Source organism: Nylanderia fulva, unplaced genomic scaffold (genome assembly GCF_048542155.1).
Source record: "Nylanderia fulva isolate GAGA-0341 unplaced genomic scaffold, ASM4854215v1 Scaffold1, whole genome shotgun sequence".
Lineage (NCBI taxonomy): Eukaryota > Metazoa > Arthropoda > Insecta > Hymenoptera > Formicidae > Nylanderia > Nylanderia fulva.
Window position 1 is genome coordinate 3,930,940 of NW_028189192.1, and position 20,789 is coordinate 3,951,728.

A 20,789-nucleotide genomic window follows, 5' to 3' on the forward strand; every position below is an offset into this window, starting at 1 on the left:
CTTTAACTCATTTAAGGAGTGTAAAATCTTTTATTTTTATTTTATCACTTTTTTATTTTTTTTTATTTTATGACTCAAAAATTAGTCATAACGTTGCATGATAGCAAAAAATAATGACAAAATAATAATGTAATTATTAATCAAATTTAATTACAATTATTATGTACATACATATAGAATAGAAGCTTTATTTATCAAGCGCTTTGGGATAATATCCCCTCATATACATATATGTACATACACACATACACACGTACACACGTATATAAAAATAATTTTTTATGAAATTTTTTTATAATCTTAATATTAATATACTGAGATGAAATATATATATATTGAATTGAAAATATTTAACGTAAAAAATAAGAAATGCAATATATTATTGGATACGTGCGTACATATGATATATGATATCTAATAAGAGTGTAATCGTCTGTATCACAAATATTACAAACTCCATAGTAATTTCAGACATAACAATACTCGATAGTTAGAAAAAGATTAAAATATTATTAATCCATGATAAAAAGGAACAAATAGATAAACACAATTATTATCGCCATGTGTTTGACATTTTTTGTTTGATCTGTTTGTTTCTTATGAATTTATTCATTTACAATTTTCATGAAATAGTAAATATACTTAATTATACTAGTTTTTAAATTCCCTTGTATATCATCATTATCTACCCCCCCCCTCCTCTCTCTCTCTATAATCATAAATCATTAGCTTATAAGAAATACATGTATATTCAACTTGTAATAATGTCTCTCAAGATGCTCTACTTACTTTGAAGGATACAAGGAAACTGATCGTTAAAGAGCTTTATCTTTGTTTTAATCTTCTTATCCCTTTTCTTATTTATAGAATACACTTGATTATATCCAATTATTTTTTTTGTAACATTATTGAAAAAATTATGTATTAAGAAAAATATTTAACGAAATAGGCATTTTCGTTAGCATCAAAGGAATTGAGTGGAGAAGATCACGGTAGTATTTGATACTCTTCAATTAATAATACGAGATAAATTTTTTTTACAAAAATTGTTTAGTCAATTATTTTAACATATCATACACTTATACACAAAACTTTTCTCGCTTTATTATTTTGCTATGACTATTTTTCTATTATTACAAAAAAAGATAAAACGCACGAACAATGTGAGAAAGAAATAGTAAAAAAAACTTTACATATTAAAATAAAATAGTCCGCTGTATATATATTTCACAGAAAATACATAAGAAATATAATGATAAAACCGTCGACTAGATGCATTCCTATATAGAAATGCATCGAAAATATTCTTAATTTTTTCATAGCAAAGATTCTTTGATTCCTTTAAAGTATTTTCCTTTAAAAAACCTTCGAATGAGAAGTGGGAGAATTATTTATACATCTATAAATTATAAAGTAATAAAAATATAACAGATAAATCAATTTTAGACTCATCAAAGAATATCTCATTGAAATAAGAATTGTGGATAGATATTAGGAGACGTATCTACGTATCTTTAAAACAATAGCGAGCGCGATTCACGTGAAGCCGCGTGAATGAAAACGTTTTAATTAATATATTTTTGTAACAACTCATTAATATCTTTGCACAGAGTTGCAAACGTCGGTCTTTCATGACTCTTCATATTCCAACACGAATGCATCAGCCGCTGGTAAACTTCTGGCGGGCACAATTCCGGACAAGGAAGGCGAATGCCCTTTTCAAACGCTGCCACCAATGTTACCATATTTCTTTCCTGGATATTATATTTCTCCGTGATGTTCTTATAATTCAGTTCAATCTCCGGCAGTTTCGGATCCTCGCCGAGGCTGAAGATCTCGTACATCGTCACGCCGAACGACCATACATCCGAGCGCGATGAGAATTTAAACTCTTTTAAACTCTCCGGTGCATACCTAAGAAAATCATCCATTTTCTATGAGAATTATTACAGAATTTAACGCTTGAAAGAACAATTAGATTTTAGAGTCAATAAAAGTTTTATTAGCGACGAAAAATTATTTCTTTACTTGACGATCAAGGAAAGGTATTAACGTAGTGAAGATTGAGGTCTTCTGTTTTACTATACTTACCACTTCATTGGAAGATCGCGGACAGTTTGAAGCATGTAATAATCGCCCTTGCCTTTTGTCATTTGCGCGAGACCGAAATCACTGATTTTTACATGAGTCTCGCTTACTACCAGGACGTTTCTCGTTGCTACATCCCTGTGAACGACATTCTTGGAACCAAGATAATCCATACCAGTGGCGATATCCAGTGCGAAGTGTAGCAGTTTCTTAGGAGATCTTAGAGTCTTACGATTACTTTGCAAGTAGGTTGCCAATGAACCGTGCTCGACAAATTCCATGATCAGGCACTTTGGCTCTGATATATTGCCCAAAATTTTCACAATATTTCGATGCTTGAGAGTCTGTAAAGTAAAATAGAAAAAACAATTTCGTTATTTTTCCTAATTGATTCTATTATTATATTATACAATATGTATACAATATGTATTAATATTAAAAATCACAATATTAAGGGAATATTTATATATTAGTACAAATATTTATTTTCTTAAATTCGCTATGCATTGTTATTAACAAGAAATATATATGTAGAATGCAGTTTTGCAACTTTAGTATTACAACATAGTATATAAAGAAATTTTGAAAATCTAAGACAGAGCATTTGCATAATGCAATTCTTGAAAAAATGATTGATTCTTAAGAAGACGATTTACCTTCATGATCTGAATTTCTCTTTCGAAATCATTCTGTACCGATTGCGTTCCAATCTTCAGCTTTTTAATGGCTATCTGCTCTATTTCGTTGCCTTTAATGCGGGTTCCTCTGTACACATCGCCATAGAAACCTTGGCCTATGCGTTCCTGCATGTATATTGTCCATGTCGAATTCGTTTCATTCTCGAAAATATCCTTCATCTGACCTAAATAAATTTCGTTGTTACCTCCGCGATGAGAAGTGCCATTAATGCTCGACATGTGCGCGTCGTTCATGGCTCTGATCACGGCATTTAGATAACGAAAACATTCGTCATTGGTAACAACGGAATTCTCCTGAGAGCTTATGACGGCTGTAAAAACAAAATTTAATTTCTTGTTTTTATAAAGTCGACATTATTAAATTTTAATGTGATTTATGAATGACAACCCAATGGTTACACATATGAAGACATAACATAGAGAAAATATTTAATACACAGGATAATATTCTACTTTGGTCATTATTTAAATATGAGAACTCACTGTCGTTATCATCCCAAGTTAAGTTAGTGTGATCGGTGTTCAAACTGCAGGAATCTAGCACTTGTGATTCGCTATTCGATGTTCTCTCCTCTAAATCGTCGTTGCTGTCGTTTTCATCAGTGTTAAAGAATTTAGGGAATGCTGTAGCGTAAGCATGATTCCGACGGGAATTATATACTTGATACATAATCTGATTGATATCTCGCATAATGGCCTGAGGTTGTTTTCTGGTACTTTTTTCATTCCAACATTGACACATCAGATGATAGACTTCATATGGGCAGTCCATAGGTTGCGGTAAATGATTAAAACCTCCATAAAACTGTTAAAAAAAACACTGTTTAGTCACATATTCATATTACAATGATTTATTTGTACAAAAAATGAACTGCATAAATCAAATTTGCAATTAATATAAACAATTTGTACTAAATCAAAGTATATAAAAAAATTTTAACTGTAATCTATAAAAGCAATTTTTTATTTAAATAGATTACATATTTTTATTAGTGTAAAATAATACTATAATAATTAAATTGTTATTTATAATAAATATACCTTCTTGACAATATCAGTATGATATATAGGTATGGAAATCCCTCTGGAGAATATCTCCCAAATGGTTGTGGCCAATGCCCATATATCTGCTTGAAAGCTATATTTTGCACTTCTTAAATCTGCGTAACATTCTGGTGGTATCCAAGGTATGCTGTATAAAATAAAAGAATTATATTAAACAATAAATCACTCGATCAAACAAGACTTATTTTTCAACTTACTCGTTATCGGTGTAAGTGAAAAGACCAGGATCTCCTAATTTAACACTAAAATTACTATTTGTATGCGCATGTACGAATACTCCTGAGCATCTTATCTTTCCATGAACTACGTGATTCTCCTCCTATATCATAATTATTCTAAGTCTTGTTCAAAGTATTATATTAAATAGTATATACATATGTTTCAAAGATACTCTCTCTTACCAAATGCCATAGAGCTGTTGTCAAACAGGCGGTGGCTTCGACCATATCGACAATTTTTATAGTTGAAGAATTGGTGCGCAAATACAAGTCTAGTGGACCTAACTTCACCAATTCGAGTAACATCCCGATTGACGGAGCCACAGTTATGCCATATAGTCTGAAAACGAAATAAGAATATTACATTCATCCTTGTTTTATATATATATATATATATATATATATTATATAATATAATATATGTGTGTTTCTTTTTTTATGTTACCTGATCAAAGCTCCCGATCGTAATTTGCCCCACTTATCAGCTAGTTCTAGAAAATCTTTGGTATAACTGGTATAATCAGGTTTGAGTGTCTTCATCATGATTTCAAGTTTCTTGCCTTCAGCGATTCGCCATGTCGCTCGTTGTACACTCATCACCGACATACGACTCAAATCTTTACCGCTTTTGCACAATTGATTCTGCGATACGCATCGCGGTCCACCTTCCAATAGAGCGATAATCTCCTCATCCGCAGCTTGCTCGCTCGCAATGTTTTCCGATGCGCAAATTAATAATGGTGATATGTCTAAATAAAAAAAATAAAATACAAATTTATATATCGCATATAGACATAATTAAAATTGTAACTTTTTCTCTCTATAACTCTATAATGTTCATTCACGTCTATTGTGTATACCATATTCTGAAGGTCGCAAACATTCTTCGAGATACATTGGATTGTCGCGATCTTGGAATGAAGAAATTAAATCCATCAAAGAAGGATATTTCTGTGAAAATATCGAAAATTCTCCCGAAGGAATCTGTTCCACTCTTTGCGATATTACTTTCTCATCTCTGTTGCAAACATCAATGTAGTAAACATCAAACTCGGTTTCGCTCTCCCGCAGTATATAAGTTCCCGGTTTGTTAGTACGTTTTTCTTTGAGTTTCGCATATGAGAATTGTTTTCTGAAATATTTTTGGAAAGGTTTTTTTGTAATATAATACACATCATATGCAGAATTATAACTCTCTACACTATTTTGTGGAAACTATCTTACCCGACTGGTCCATGGCACTTTAAATCGTGTAATCTATCCAGAGTAGGCGTGGTAACATCTCTACAAAGATTGAAAGTCCACTTAATGGACAATCGGTAATATCCGTCCAACGCGGATACAAATGACATCAACATTCCATTTGTATGCCCCATGAATTTTAAGTATGATGGTATGCCATTCTTTCTTGAAATTTCCACAGTATTATCCTCTCTGAAAGATGAAAGTTTAATGGATAAAAAATTTATTGTTTCTGATATATTCAATCTATACAGGCTATAAATAATTATAAAAAATATATTATTAAATACATAGAATTGATTTTCGTTTTAAGATTATATATAAAAAAGAAAAGTCATTAAAAATCTTTTATTGTACCTTATAGAAATAAAACAAAGATCTCCTATAGTACAAAGTGTTTTCCAATCATCAGTGTCAGTCTCACAGTATTTTATTTCCTCTCTGTTAATCCTAAGTAAAACTTTAGCTGGTGGATTAGGAACACCTTTATCCATTAATGCTTTATATTCTTCATACAAATAGTTTGGCGCCATGCTTTCAAATTGCTGCAAATATTGCTCCTTAACATACGAAGCATCGAGGTGCTCCCCAGATATTTCTGCCAGTGCATTATATATAGGTTTCTTAACAAAAAAGGCATGCCTTTTAATGCATTCTTTGGGAATATATTTTTTATATTCTGATTCTATAATTTCCCGTGGTAGTTGTTTCTCAAGCATTACTCTGCAACACAGAAAAAAGGTCATGTATCATATTTCATATTTAACTCAACAACTATATAAAATAAAAGCTAAAACAAATTTACAAAAAATTAGTTATGAACTAAAGCTTGAAATATGAAAGTTAATTGTATTCTTTTTAATCAAATGACTTGTATTTACCTGTACATATCACTAACTCCTAAGCCAATCAATTTATCTTTATGCTTCTCGTACACTATATCAGGTACTTTATTATTCATTATATCTATACGAACTTGCTGAAAATAATAATTGTAAGCATGTTCGTCTATCTGTTTCAGTTTCTGCATGCTGCATGGTTTAAATCGTAAGCGAAAATCGAATCTGTTCTTATCTCTGTCTTCGAGTTTATGCCCATATGGAAACCATAGTTTAGAAGAATAACTGCGCAATGCAAATAGATGTCTTGCCACTGGACCTATTTTAAAGCGCTTGCATATCTAAAAATTAAAGAATTTTTTGTTTATAAAGAAATCTTAGGTTTGTATTCTGTGAGAGAGAGAAAGAAAGAAAAGTGTATAATAAAAAATTAATTTTTACAGATATCAATAAATAAAATAAATTACATATAAATAAATTAATTAAACAGCATCTTGCAAAATGATAAAAAAGAGAATTTAAAATTTATCTAACTGATAAAATATACAATTAGTTAAATTTATTTTTAAAAAATTAGTGTAGATATAATGTAAATTAGAATATGAAAACACAATATTGCATATATTTAATAATATATCTTTAACACATAGAATAATTTGATTTCTGATAAATATCTATTTTTACTTCAGATTATTTGGCTTTGTATGATTTAAAGATTATATTTGCTACATATTGTTTACAAAAAAATATCATGTTTACAAAACAATTTATGTAATACAAAACGATCAAGTTTTTTGGACATGTAAACCAGTTAAATTAGACAAATTCCTTTTTATCATAAGAATAGATAATAGAATAAAGATAAAATTTAGCTTTATCTTATATATATATATATATATATGTATATATACCTGGATACATAAATCTTCAATGGTCGCACCGACGAAAAACGTAATATTTATTTGTTTGTCATCAGTGGCCACATAAATCACTGCTGATCGCTCGTCCTTCATGTTAATTAATATGCTGTCGAAAGAATTACAGATGCATTTTTGGATACATGATAACTCGTGTTCCGACTTTTGTTTTGTTAATATACGACGATATCACATACCACGACGTAAATTGCAAGCGAATCAAAGCGAATGAATGAAATCATCAGGGCTTCCACACAAGATATCACGTTTCACCCACAGAAAATGTTCACTTGGCCGCAATATAATTGGACACAATCATTTGTATCGACCAGAATGACCAGTATGATCGGAATTTTGTGCTGCAACTAAATATGTCCAGTTGAATTATTCATCTCGTCTCATAATGTCGCACAAGATTCTTTTGCATGTAATCATATTTAGAAGGAAAAAAAATATAACGAGATTTCAACATTTTACCTCTTAAGATCGGAGGATTTCGATTGTAAATATTATGCATAATTTATGGAGTTTAGAAATAATATTTTTATTTGTATGTCCAGCACAGGTTAATCGAATGAAGTAATTTATTTACATTAACATTTCTTTTATGAATTTCTATCTTCCGTCATAATCTCAGCATTCGATGCATTAATGCATTAATTAATCGAATTCATTTTATTTGTACAAAACAATTGTTAAAACCTGAGAAATTCCCTATCCGAGTGTCGACTCGCTCGAGCTGATGAAGAAGAAAGAATCAGCTGTAGCTTCCACGATTGGCCAATGACGTATGACGCTACGTCATACGTCATTGACGCGTGCGCACGTGGTCCGCGAGGGTGCGATCGAAAATTTACTCATTGGGTATGGTACCTTTTGATTGACCAATCAGAATCAAGAAACTTTCGCTCCTTTTGTCGTAATTGGCCAAAGTATAGCGTCCCTCTATTGCGATCATATGGTTTTAGAACGCAACTCAGGAGAGATCATTCTTCTATATCCATCTGCAACAGTACTGTGAACTTTGAGAAAGTCGTTTGTCTCGATCGTTTGTCTGCGCTTCTTTCAACAAAGGGAGTGATCTTGATTACGAATCCGTAGCTGCTAATCATCTCGATATCAGGTAAGAACTCGGCGAACATCTTTTTTGCCGAAAATCTCGAAAATCTCGCTGTTGAACCGATTTGGAATTTCTCGTCAAGGCATCGTCCTCCATTTTCTTGAATTACGATTTCTTTTGTACCGCATCGATCGATTGCCAGTTTATATATTATATATAGGTTTGTAATTGCGAGCCCACGAATTATTTTTTTATTATAAACATCGTAGAGCAACGCGATTTGTAGCGTTATATTTTATTTTATAGCAAATTATACATGAAAGTCCAGAACAGGCTCTAGAAGATTCCAGATTTTTTTGTTTTTTTAACGGTTATCGAATCTTGTTATTAGACGTAGTTTGTACAAAAGTCATTACTCTTGAGAGGTACAACAAACAAATATTATATTAAGCAAAAAAACGTAAAACGATTATTCTTGCTGAAGTCAATAATTTTCGAATTGTACGATTTGCAAATATATTTTTTCTTTTTTTTCAACAATATCAACATTAGAAAATATAACATTCCTAATAAATTAGCAGTAATATAATTAAATTTCTCTAAACTAATATATTTTTAAATAGCTTTAACATAAGTAATTATTTTAATATGCAATTGTAATTTTTACTAAATAGCAATATATATAATCTCGTCTTAAGTTTAGATTAATATTAATAAGTTTGTTGAAATTAATAAACCTAAAAATATTAACTTGTCATTAATTAAATTTCTTTTAATCTAGATTCATCATGCAAATCTTTGTGAAAACTCTCACTGGGAAAACCATCACTCTTGAGGTAGAAGCTTCTGATACAATAGAGAATGTCAAGGCGAAGATACAAGATAAAGAAGGCATTCCTCCTGATCAGCAGCGGCTGATCTTTGCTGGAAAACAATTAGAAGATGGCAGAACTCTTTCTGATTATAATATTCAAAAAGAATCCACACTTCATTTAGTGCTGCGTCTTCGAGGAGGAATGCAAATCTTTGTGAAGACTCTCACTGGCAAAACCATCACCCTTGAAGTTGAAGCTTCAGATACCATAGAAAACGTGAAGGCCAAAATCCAAGACAAAGAAGGAATTCCACCGGATCAGCAGCGTCTGATTTTCGCTGGCAAACAACTTGAAGATGGCAGAACTCTTTCCGATTACAACATTCAGAAAGAATCCACGCTTCATTTGGTTCTGCGTCTTCGAGGAGGAATGCAAATCTTTGTGAAGACTCTCACTGGCAAAACCATCACCCTTGAAGTTGAAGCTTCAGATACCATAGAAAACGTGAAGGCCAAAATCCAAGACAAAGAAGGAATTCCACCGGATCAACAGCGTCTGATTTTCGCTGGCAAACAACTTGAAGATGGCAGAACTCTTTCCGATTACAACATTCAGAAAGAATCCACGCTTCATTTGGTTCTGCGTCTTCGAGGAGGAATGCAGATTTTTGTGAAGACTCTCACTGGCAAAACTATCACACTCGAAGTCGAGGCTTCTGACACAATAGAAAACGTGAAAGCCAAAATTCAAGATAAAGAGGGTATTCCTCCCGATCAACAACGTTTAATTTTTGCCGGAAAACAATTAGAAGACGGACGGACACTTTCCGATTACAATATTCAGAAAGAATCCACGCTTCATCTGGTTCTGCGTCTTCGAGGAGGAATGCAGATTTTTGTGAAGACTCTCACTGGCAAAACCATCACCCTTGAAGTTGAAGCTTCAGATACCATAGAAAATGTGAAAGCCAAAATTCAAGACAAAGAGGGAATTCCCCCGGATCAACAGCGTTTAATTTTTGCTGGAAAACAATTAGAAGACGGACGGACACTTTCCGATTACAATATTCAGAAGGAATCCACGCTCCATCTGGTTCTGCGTCTTCGAGGAGGAATGCAGATTTTTGTGAAGACACTCACAGGCAAAACTATCACACTCGAAGTCGAGGCTTCTGACACAATAGAAAACGTGAAAGCCAAAATTCAGGATAAAGAGGGTATTCCTCCCGATCAACAACGTTTAATTTTTGCCGGAAAACAACTGGAAGATGGTAGAACTCTTTCTGATTACAACATTCAAAAAGAATCCACGCTTCATCTGGTTCTACGTCTTCGAGGAGGAATGCAGATTTTTGTGAAGACACTCACAGGCAAAACTATCACACTCGAAGTCGAGGCTTCTGACACAATAGAAAACGTGAAAGCCAAAATCCAGGATAAAGAGGGTATTCCTCCCGATCAACAACGTTTAATTTTTGCGGGAAAACAGCTGGAAGATGGCAGAACCCTTTCTGATTATAATATCCAGAAGGAATCCACGCTTCATCTGGTCCTGCGTCTTCGTGGAGGAATGCAGATCTTCGTAAAAACTCTTACAGGTAAAACCATCACTCTTGAAGTCGAAGCTTCAGACACCATTGAGAATGTAAAAGCAAAAATCCAGGACAAAGAAGGCATTCCACCTGATCAGCAACGTCTGATTTTTGCCGGTAAGCAATTGGAAGATGGCAGAACTCTTTCCGACTATAATATTCAAAAGGAATCTACACTTCATTTAGTTTTGCGACTTCGCGGAGGGGCACGTTTTTGAGTCGCAGATCCAGAGAAACGTTAGTAGTTGCAAATTGCATAGTAGTAGTATCATAGTAGTATATATATATTTTTTTTTTACCTAAGTTTTCAAATCTATATCTATGCTTTTTATGATATCTTCCAAAAATTATTCGAAAATGTGATAAGAATGTAATTAAATTGTAATCCATTAAAATAGATACATTCTTATGCAATTTAAGCATTAAATTATATTCAGAATTGATCCATCTGGAATAATTTTTTGCTGACCTCTTTACAAATATATTTCTCAGGCGATATTATCATAATTTTAATTTTAAAAATAAAATGCTAAGTACGTTTTAAGGTAAGCAGTTCATATACATATATATATATATATATATATATATATCTACATATATTTTATATTTTACTTTTATATATCATTTCTTGATATTTATAATATAATGAAAAATAAGTAGATACATATTTCACTGTCATTTTTGAATTACAAATATTACTATAAATTGTTCTAATTCTTCAATAAATATCAATATTAATATCTTTCAGTGTTTCGAATACCAAAAAAGATTGGCAATAAATAATTTATAAAATATACATACATAAATGTGTAAGTAATAAATTTTTCTTAGCCAAGAATAATTTATGGAAATCTATATTTCACATACATAATGGGAAAATAATAAAAGTATATAATATTTGATGAAAATTTGTATTTTAATTCGCAATGATCACGACTATATGCAGTATGATTATCACAAATTAACGCAGAGAGCCGTGTATCGAAGCTAATAATATCGTATTATTAAAAAATACAAAAATATTTATTTGGAAATAAGTTCTTCATAGAATCATTATATTATTGATATAATTAACGTGCAATTTATCCTATTGATGAATGTTTAAACAAACGTGATGAGTTATTTGGGATGAACTTTTATGCATCTCTTTGTTCTACCTGGGTCCTATAATAATAATAATAATAATTATATTATAGTGCCACATGCAAAAAAAAATTAATAATTTCAAATAATTAATTTTATATAATTTATATCACTGACCTATAAAACTTAAGAATACTGGTAAAAATATTAAACCGTGCGCTGCGCCAAATAAGACGATTCCTAGATACATTCTAAAATAAAACACTCGGAAAATCTGCGATTTCGCGAATGCCAACACCGCGATTCCCACGAATTTGGTCAAAGTGATTCCTGAGAATACCTATAAGATAAGATTACGCAAATAAGTTTGATATATTTTATTTCTCTAAAATAATTTGAATTTTCTTCTAAGTTTGGTATTAAAATATATCAAATTTTTATTTCTCACGACACTTACAGAACTTCCTGTGACAGAAAGTGCTTCCGATGCTTTACCGATTTTTGTCATGGCTGTAGAAGTGATGTAGGAGTGCACTATATGGCTGCAAAATTCTACAGAGATACCAGCTGCCTGTAAACATATTTTTTAAACATTTAACAGTAATATATAAAAAATATCTAATTTAATAAATAAAAAATATATAATTATATATTATACATACATATATATATATATATATATATATATTAAATTATATTATTAAATATTTATAATGATAATTAATTATATAATTATAACTTAAGATTTTCTCATTAACAAATAAGAAAAAATAAACAAATTACAATTTAATACGAACCATGACTAAATTTACGAGAGAAACCGCGTTCAAAGTGATGTCCCACCAGTACATTAGACCTCCTAAATTGATTAGTGTCATCAACACGGTAAAAAGAACAATGACAGCAGAAAATAATGATCCTGTAAGAAGGAGCGTTGCTGCGAAAATCACGGCAAGGGACAAACCTATTGACGACAGCGTTTCCTGCCAAATAGTTAAATATTGTTCATAGAACACGTAGAAAACACTAAAACACACGAAAAGTTTTATTAATATGTAATTTAAAAAAATTTTTTTTAATATTACAGAAGTTATTTTGTGCGATCATAACTCACTAATATATATTTTTCTCTCAAAAGTATAGATATTTGTTTTAAAAATCTCGAGTTTCTTCCTACAGTTCATCTATGGAATAATACTACTCACCTGTATGGAAATACCTGGATATTTTTCTCGGACACTACATCGGATTCGTTAATCATATTTGTGATTTTTTCAGATATTATTCTTGCAGCACGCAATGCTTCATACCAATCGGATAATTTTTTTAAGGGCGTATGATAACCCATAAAATACGAATCGCCCACGTCAGTCAGATTAAATTCGTCATAGTAAAAATTTATTGCCTATGTGAAGAGTCTTTTAATAATCCTTATTTCTTTTTTGAAATTTTTAATTTTTGCGCTGAATTTCACGATTTTTCGTAAAGAAATTGACAAGAATTTATTTTATAATAAATACAATAAAAATAAAAATTAACCATATTTCATTGAAATGTAATCGTTTTTTATATTTACTCACATCCAAATACACAGCTCTTCCGGCTTTAGCACAGTTTTCATCTGGAATATCCTCTATGAAATAAGGAATATATTTTCTGAAATTTATTTCATCTGGACGAGAGGTATTCTTGTCAATATCAATCTTGCATGTCTCGCACTGTTCTGTATAAATAATTTTATTTTCAGAATAATATTTATTTTAATATTTATCTCACATTATATAATATAATAGATAAATAAAAGTTTAAAAGAGATTTTTAGGTTTTTCAAAAATTAATACTTATCTATTACATAATATAATACTAATAATAATTTTACCTATATTGATACTGTACTTACTATTATTATGTGGACAAAATGATTGATTGTTAGCGAAATATCTACAACAACCATCAATCGTCGACCAATCGAGATAATCATCTATCCAAGATGAGGCTGCTTTAGACAGATATGATCTGCAATTATTTATAGTTAAGATTTTCTTTCTGTAATCCTGCATTTGAAATAATTTAAAAAGATATTACGAATTCCAAAAATCTACTAGCAATATTTAACAGAAAAATGTAAAAGCAAAATGATGAAATTAATATTTCGCATTAAAATATAAAGAAAGAGATAAAAAGAGCATTGCATTTACATATAATAAAACTTTTAAAATTGTATGAATTTTGAGAGATACAAACATCGAGGACTCTTTGGCAGCCGAATATATCTGCGTGTACAAAGAATCCGTATTGCATCCTTGACCGCCACATATGATATCCTGCACTTCTCTCTTGCTATAATTTAAACCTTCTGTCAATACGAAATATACTGGTGGACCCATCGATAAAAGATCGTCCATGTACTATGCAAATAAAATATGAGTTACATTTGAAGCTATATAATATATAATGTTGCTATTTTTTATTATATTAAAACAAATGTGACTTATAATCCTTTTATAAAAAATCTTTAAAGTTTCCTCATTCTTTCATCTTGTTATTTATTTTTAAATGCGCAAATTCTTCTATTTCAATAATTATGAGATATAGATGCATTTTTTTTACCTTAAAGTATTTCAGAACGTAAGAGTCTTCAGGCATCGAAAGCTTCTGATCTAATCCAATTTCGATTTGCGGTATAACTACGACATGAGTAGTGAGAGCGGCAGTGAAAATCGCTATAATAATTATTCGCACCGGCGTCTTCATAAGAAGCGGCGTGTAAGCACGCTCGAAGATCGTGTGGACCAAACCCTTGTAATTCTCGCTTTTTGAATTTCCCTTAGTAGCAATGCAGCAGAGAACGTCCAGTCGATTGTTCTGAATGCAAGTCATTATATTAATTATTTTAACAGTAGCACGAGAGAGTTAAAATTTTATTGAAGTTGCAATATAAATCGTAACATAAGATAGTTAGAAATTATGAAATTGATATAAATTATAATTATGATAATTAAAATAATAACTTGCAGTTGTATGCACTATACATATATTAACCGTTATATTCTTTTACAGAGAATTTCGAAATCTTTATCTAAATATTCATATTAAATTTGTATTAATTACCTCATTTCTTCGCGAATCGAGAGTTAATAAAGCTATGAAAGCCGTTATCTGAAGGAGGAAATTAATTAAGATTGATAATGAGGCATACATCGCGAAGGTGTTAACAGCCGGCATCGAAGAAAACGCTCCTGAAATTTTTGTTTGTAATTATAAAAACATACATTTTTTAGATATTGTTAAATACATTTCTATATCTAATGTACATACCGATGAGAAAACAGAAACATTCGGATATGCTGGTGAGCAACATTGACGGTCCTACCGTACCTAAAACTTTACCAATGTGCTCTACAATTGGTTGATCGGCATATCGAAGAGTTCTCTGATAGTTTTGCACCAAGATAAAAATGTTATCAACCCCGACAGCCAACACTAAGAAAGGGATTACCTGAATAATAATTGGCTATTAGATTGCTATTATTATTCTTATGTAAGAAACATTCTACATATCAACTTATACATTTGTATTTTTTTAATGTAAATATTGAAGACGATTTGTTGCACTTACAATTAGTTATTTTTTATTTTAATTGTGTGCAATTACTTTATTTATTCAAGTTTTTTGTTATCATAATTTTGTTTAATTTTAGCATATTTGCAAAATTATTCAGACTTTATATAATGGTCCAAATGTTTAATGTGAATGTATATAGAGTTCTAAATTAATTACCTCGATAGTGAGAAGAGTGGTTGGTACACCAGCATAGCCGAAAACCCCGAGGGAACAAGCGACCGATGCTATAACTATAATGATTCCACCGATGCTCAACAGGATTCTGCTTTCTCTCTGAAGTGGGAAATTATAATTGAGTTGCTTATTGATGTTTTTCATAATTTCGCGATATCGATGACGACGAAATGAAACTTACGAAGCAGCCGACGACTGAAAGTTTGATCTTCCCTAAGGCGAGAGCGACATAAACGAACATGACCAAGTAGCTGATGACCATCGTTATCACTTCCGCTCTCGAAGTTCTATCTAGTTCATCTTGTATCGATTTTTCGGTCGACCATGCGACGTCCATGAAGTTTGGCCGATCATTTTGATCCCATTTTGCCATAAAATCAAGTAAGCTAAAATTTTAATAAATAATTGCTTAAAATAAATTGTGCGCATCTATAAAGCATTGATAATTATTTTTCATGCTATCCGATTTTAATTTTTCTACTCTCTTGAATTTAACGCACCGTTGTTCCCATTTCATAACTGGCGCAAGATCCTCCTCCTTGAGCGAATTTCTCACCAGAAATGTTACAATTAATCCTGTCGCTTTACTATAATCCGCGGAATCATATTGAAATTCGCCCTCTCTCAGAAAACCTCCGATTGCTATGGCAGGTATTATAGGTCCTTTATACGGGGCTAAACAATCTGGATTGAAAGGATTTCTGAAAAATTGATTTAATATATTAAAAAGTTATATTAATGAAACTAGAATAAAAATTTTTTAAGTCTTTATTATGCAAAATATTTTTTTAGGAGAAAGATCCAATAATTTGCTAATTAAAACTTTTACCGTAAGTTTCTTTAACTATTAAATTATTATCTATATATTTTGATTTTATAAAGCATTTTATTAAAATTATTATTTATTATTATTTATAAAATTATTATTTATAAAAATTATTGCTGTATGATTTATTAAATAATTTTGAACTAGTGGAAACATGTATAATACATATATTCATTATTACTCACTGCATACATTTATACAAGTGATCTAGATAATTAGATTCATATCCTTCGTTGATCTCCGTCTTGTTAAAATTTTCGATGCTGTTTTGAAAGTATCCCCACACGTTTTGCACCGTGCAAAGATCAAGAGTAACTGGTCCAGTGAATTCACTTTGCACAGGAGCATAGCAAATCTTTTCCAGTCCTTCATCATCTTTTTGGCCCAACTGTGTGAACATCAATTAACAAGAATTATATATCACTATTTGATAAAAAAAATTATATTAACATACCTGAAAAATTTGCTGCTGCAGATCAAATACGGCCAGCAGGAACTCTCTATTAAACACAGGTCCGAATTCTATTACTCCGCTTGGAGTATCGCGCTTTATCTAAAGGAAACAATTTTTATATTAGAAATTTATTATTGTAAGGATCACTATTGAATATTTATATTTTAAATATTTTTAGTACTATCTATTCAGATGCAAAGATTAGAACTATTTTGTGTATATATTTATATACCTTGATATTGCATTAATTGTCATAATAAATATCTTACCGTGTCGAGACCGACGGATTTTATAAAAATCTGCTCAGTTCGATAAAATGGTTGGAATCGAGTGTCAAAATAATCTTTTTCTATCCTTGATCTACTGTTTGGTGCCGCCCATATTTCTATAGGATTTACTGTCACTGACAGATAGTTGATTCCAAAACTCAAACCAACAATCACGCACGTGATCGTCAATAAGGTGGTAATAGGATACTTGGCAAATGCTATCGATAAAATTGTTGAAATACTTTATTTATAAATATTTTCTGCATATTATTTTAACATAATTATATGTAATATAGTATCTCAAAAAAGAATTATTTTTATCCTTAGCGTTATTAAAAATGATAATTCTGATTTGAATACAATTGTAGGTATCCGATTGTGCAATGTAATCTAATTTTCTTAAAAATTGCACTATAAAAAAGATTATTTAATGTTTTATTTAGTAAGTTATACAATATTTCTTGAAATATAAAAAACATGTAATTACCTTTTCCCCACGCTTCGAAGATGATTTCGAAGAATTTTTGATATTTCTGGCTACAGTTTCGATGAGTCCTTCTCACTGGCATCTCTGAAAAAAATGTAAATATATTGCAATAAATGAACAACTTGAATAGAATTTGTAAAAATTTTTATAACTTTAATAAAAAATCAATTTCTTGAGAAAATTTCAAAAAAGAAAAAATGTTTATACCTTTTTTACGAAATATACTCAGTAAACCGTACGTGATACTCGCTAGAATTGTAAGCACAACGACAACTATAGCGGCTATAATACCATAGCCGTTAAATTCCCAAATCATAAAAGTATCATTCGGATTAATTTCCAATTTGTTGAAAGGACACGCGATGGGACAGTCGACGCAGCTGCAGGCTACGGATGAGTTCTGATAAAACGTAAAGATGGTGAATAAGAATAAAAAAAGGAAAACACTTATATTTTAATGGCAGTTATTTAAAGAGCTCATCCTCTCTCCAACTTACGTCATAAGTTTCGTTGCAGTTTTTTGCTTGCACGTTCCATGGCTCGTCGCCCCATTCGTCGACTTTATCATAAACATAGATAATATCAAAAGGTGTGAAAGGGTTCCCTTTGCCCATGTACTCGTACCATCTTTTTACAAATTGTACGTCAAATTATCTTATATTCACGATCCACTCTATCTCTCATATAATTATACACGCGCATTCTCTTTACTTACAATTTTGGAGTACATTTGCTGGCCCCGTGTGAGCCACAGCCCACGTCCATCGCCAAATATCCACTGGTAGGATTGACAACATTTTTACAGGAATCATATGTGCCATTAATAGCTTCTTCCGCCACGTGAATCTGCAAAACGTTTAAAGAAATTTGAATTTTCTTTTGCCATAATTTTTAATTAATTTACTTTTATTTTTTATCGCAAATATAAATCTAAGCTAATATAGTTGAAGGTGTAGTCTCATTCAAAATTGATCAAATGGGTCTAACAAATTTTACAACATTTTTTTAATATAGCAAAAAGAGAAAGAAAAAAGAAAGAAAGCACAAACAAAGTGAAAAAAGATTTTTATAATATATATTTTAAAAAGGAATCGTTTTGTTCTTGCAAAAGCATTTAAACAAGTATACATAGCAGTTAATTACAATTATATGTGCGTGTCTATAAATAAATATTTATTTATTAATTTTTAACATTAAAATTTCAATTTTTGTAGGAGTTATAAGACTTATTATCAGAGCCAAAATGCACTTTTAAGAATTACCTCACTTTCGACGACATATTCCTCGCCATTCTCATTTGTGGCGCTCTTGGTAACGTTTACAAATCGACCCTGGTCAGAACCGCAGGTGAAATCACAGATCAATCGTAATATATTTCTCATGCAGGTCGCACACCTGCCGTAAATACCTTCGGCCATAGTCGTACTTTCATCCATCGTAACGATTTGCGCGGCCGTGCAACATGTTTCTGGCGATTCTGTTGGAATTGCCACATTTCAATTACGCGTGAGGATTAATTTTTCATCACGAGGAACCGCGAAATTGTCGCAGCAATTTTCAATCGTCTCCAAACGAACAAATTTCATAATCGATCAATTAAGATACAAACCATTGTCCTCGAATAAATGCGGACACCTTCTTTGCAGAATAGCTTCGGCATTTGTGTCATTAATCGGTTGGGGGAAGATGTCTTTTGCCACACAACTTCGTGGATGTATACCTGATATTCCACATTGACCATACCAGGAACAATAATATTGCTTTTCCGCCGAGATCAAAACGCAACATAGCGCGAACAGAAGACTGAATACTTCTGATCGTTCCATTTTGCGGATATAATTCGAGTTTATCAATCGAGAGATTAAGTCTGAAAAGGATATTTGATACAAATTCGGTGACAAAACAACGAGAATTGGACTCGCAGTTTTCAGGGAATACTATTTATTGTATCATACACGTCTATCATACACGATAGACACTTAATAAATACTATCTCTCGACAATGCACTTTTTTGAATGAATTTTCATCTCGTGTTTCTCTTTTTTTTATCTACACACTGTAAATCTTTTAAACTTAATCACATTAATCGTTTCAGTACGAATAGTGCAATTTCTTCATTGTAATTTTGCTCGATTCTAATCCGAACATCACTCAAACGCATTTCGGCAAAAATATATCACAATAATGTATGCCACATTACAAAATGATGTAGTTTTATATTAATCACTGCAATAGTATATCCCTTGTTCACTTTGTTTTATAAAAAGGTTCTGCTTCACACTTTGTCAATTTATTTATTTATCAGTCTCTCGAAGTATCGGTTATATATATTAATGTCAAGATACTTAAAGTTAAGTATTGATAGATCGTCGATGCGGCGACGAAATAAAATGATTTCGCTTCGCAGATCAAATAAACGACTGTCTTAAATAATCGGTAAACCGAATCAAATGACATATCAAATCGTATTTATCAAGCCACCTGACGTCCGGTGGCTTATCGCACAGATGAGAATTCAAAGAGTTGTCTTATCGATGGCGAAGCATAGTTTAAATGATAGATATAAAAAATTAAAACCCTTTTAAGCACACACACACATTTAATCAAAATCGAATTGGAGAGGTAGACATTGAGAAAATTCATTGAAATAAAATGCGAAACACATTGTACCGTCTTTTTCTAACATTCTTTTTATTTTACATATTTCACAGGAATATACAATATGTTTCAGAATTAAATGTTCGTATTTAAAATATATGAAAATTGAGGTCTTAAAATAAATCAGAAAATTCCTCTAGAGATATGCCTTGTTTAAGAGAAATATTGACATCTTTCTTGATTTATTATTTCTTATTTCTTAAATTCATACTTATAGAGACATTATTTAGAGACGTTTAATTCTGAAGTACTCTGTATATAAAATATGATTACACTTGCGACATTTAAACTTTTGTTCATTTTTTATTTATATATTTTGATTTTAATTAAAATAATTAACATAACGTTTCAAATTTGAGATTGAGATCTGTGAGATTTAATCTTTTCTTTCTCGTAGAGAAAAAAAAATTGAATTTTTTAAATATCTGTACACAAGATTTATTTAATAAGAGTTAAATCTTTTATTTGCACAGCTGAAATCATTTAGTTTACTCATATGCACTTCTTACTAATCACTATTTAATCAGAGATTATCGAACACCTGCGAGCTATCGGTATTTCGTAACTTATATTACGGTGTTGCAACTTTAGAGCTGTGCCTGCATATTGGACGCAAGCTTTATAAAAGCTTGTCAATCAAAACGATAAAATAAAAAATTAAAGAAAAAATCTAGAAAAA

At 31.1% G+C, this 20,789-nt stretch overlaps 3 protein-coding genes across 3 annotated transcripts; 1 reads left to right on the forward strand and 2 right to left on the reverse strand.

The window, feature by feature from the left end:
- Positions 1–130: 130 nt before the first annotated feature.
- Positions 131–7,813, reverse strand: hop (tyrosine-protein kinase hopscotch). The gene is made up of 15 exons (XM_029299707.2): positions 7,545–7,813; positions 7,265–7,432; positions 7,062–7,176; positions 6,193–6,491; positions 5,669–6,034; positions 5,294–5,503; positions 4,930–5,201; positions 4,515–4,818; positions 4,253–4,409; positions 4,049–4,170; positions 3,828–3,978; positions 3,270–3,591; positions 2,745–3,097; positions 2,092–2,432; positions 131–1,914 (listed from the first exon to the last, which is right to left on the reverse strand). Exons 3-15 carry the CDS (start codon positions 7,161–7,163, stop codon positions 1,566–1,568), a joined length of 3,348 nt encoding a protein of 1,115 aa, XP_029155540.1. The 5' UTR covers positions 7,164–7,176; positions 7,265–7,432; positions 7,545–7,813; the 3' UTR covers positions 131–1,565.
- Positions 7,814–8,041: 228 nt separating this feature from the next.
- LOC114928484 (polyubiquitin-C) lies at positions 8,042–10,976 on the forward strand. Its single transcript, XM_029299708.2, has 2 exons — positions 8,042–8,190; positions 8,909–10,976. The coding sequence occupies exon 2, from the start codon at positions 8,916–8,918 to the stop codon at positions 10,749–10,751; it is 1,836 nt and encodes a 611-aa protein (XP_029155541.1). The 5' UTR covers positions 8,042–8,190; positions 8,909–8,915; the 3' UTR covers positions 10,752–10,976.
- Positions 10,977–11,430: 454 nt separating this feature from the next.
- LOC114928482 (NPC intracellular cholesterol transporter 1 homolog 1b) lies at positions 11,431–19,875 on the reverse strand. Its single transcript, XM_085479980.1, has 23 exons — positions 19,061–19,875; positions 18,714–18,928; positions 18,167–18,297; positions 17,949–18,078; positions 17,659–17,851; positions 17,452–17,535; positions 16,965–17,182; positions 16,696–16,794; positions 16,427–16,629; positions 15,916–16,116; positions 15,597–15,801; positions 15,398–15,514; positions 14,935–15,115; positions 14,728–14,855; positions 14,227–14,481; positions 13,861–14,024; positions 13,517–13,632; positions 13,197–13,339; positions 12,822–13,021; positions 12,414–12,642; positions 12,074–12,187; positions 11,794–11,956; positions 11,431–11,697 (listed from the first exon to the last, which is right to left on the reverse strand). Exons 1-23 carry the CDS (start codon positions 19,275–19,277, stop codon positions 11,687–11,689), a joined length of 3,717 nt encoding a protein of 1,238 aa, XP_085336106.1. The 5' UTR covers positions 19,278–19,875; the 3' UTR covers positions 11,431–11,686.
- Between the last annotated feature and the right edge of the window lie 914 nt (positions 19,876–20,789).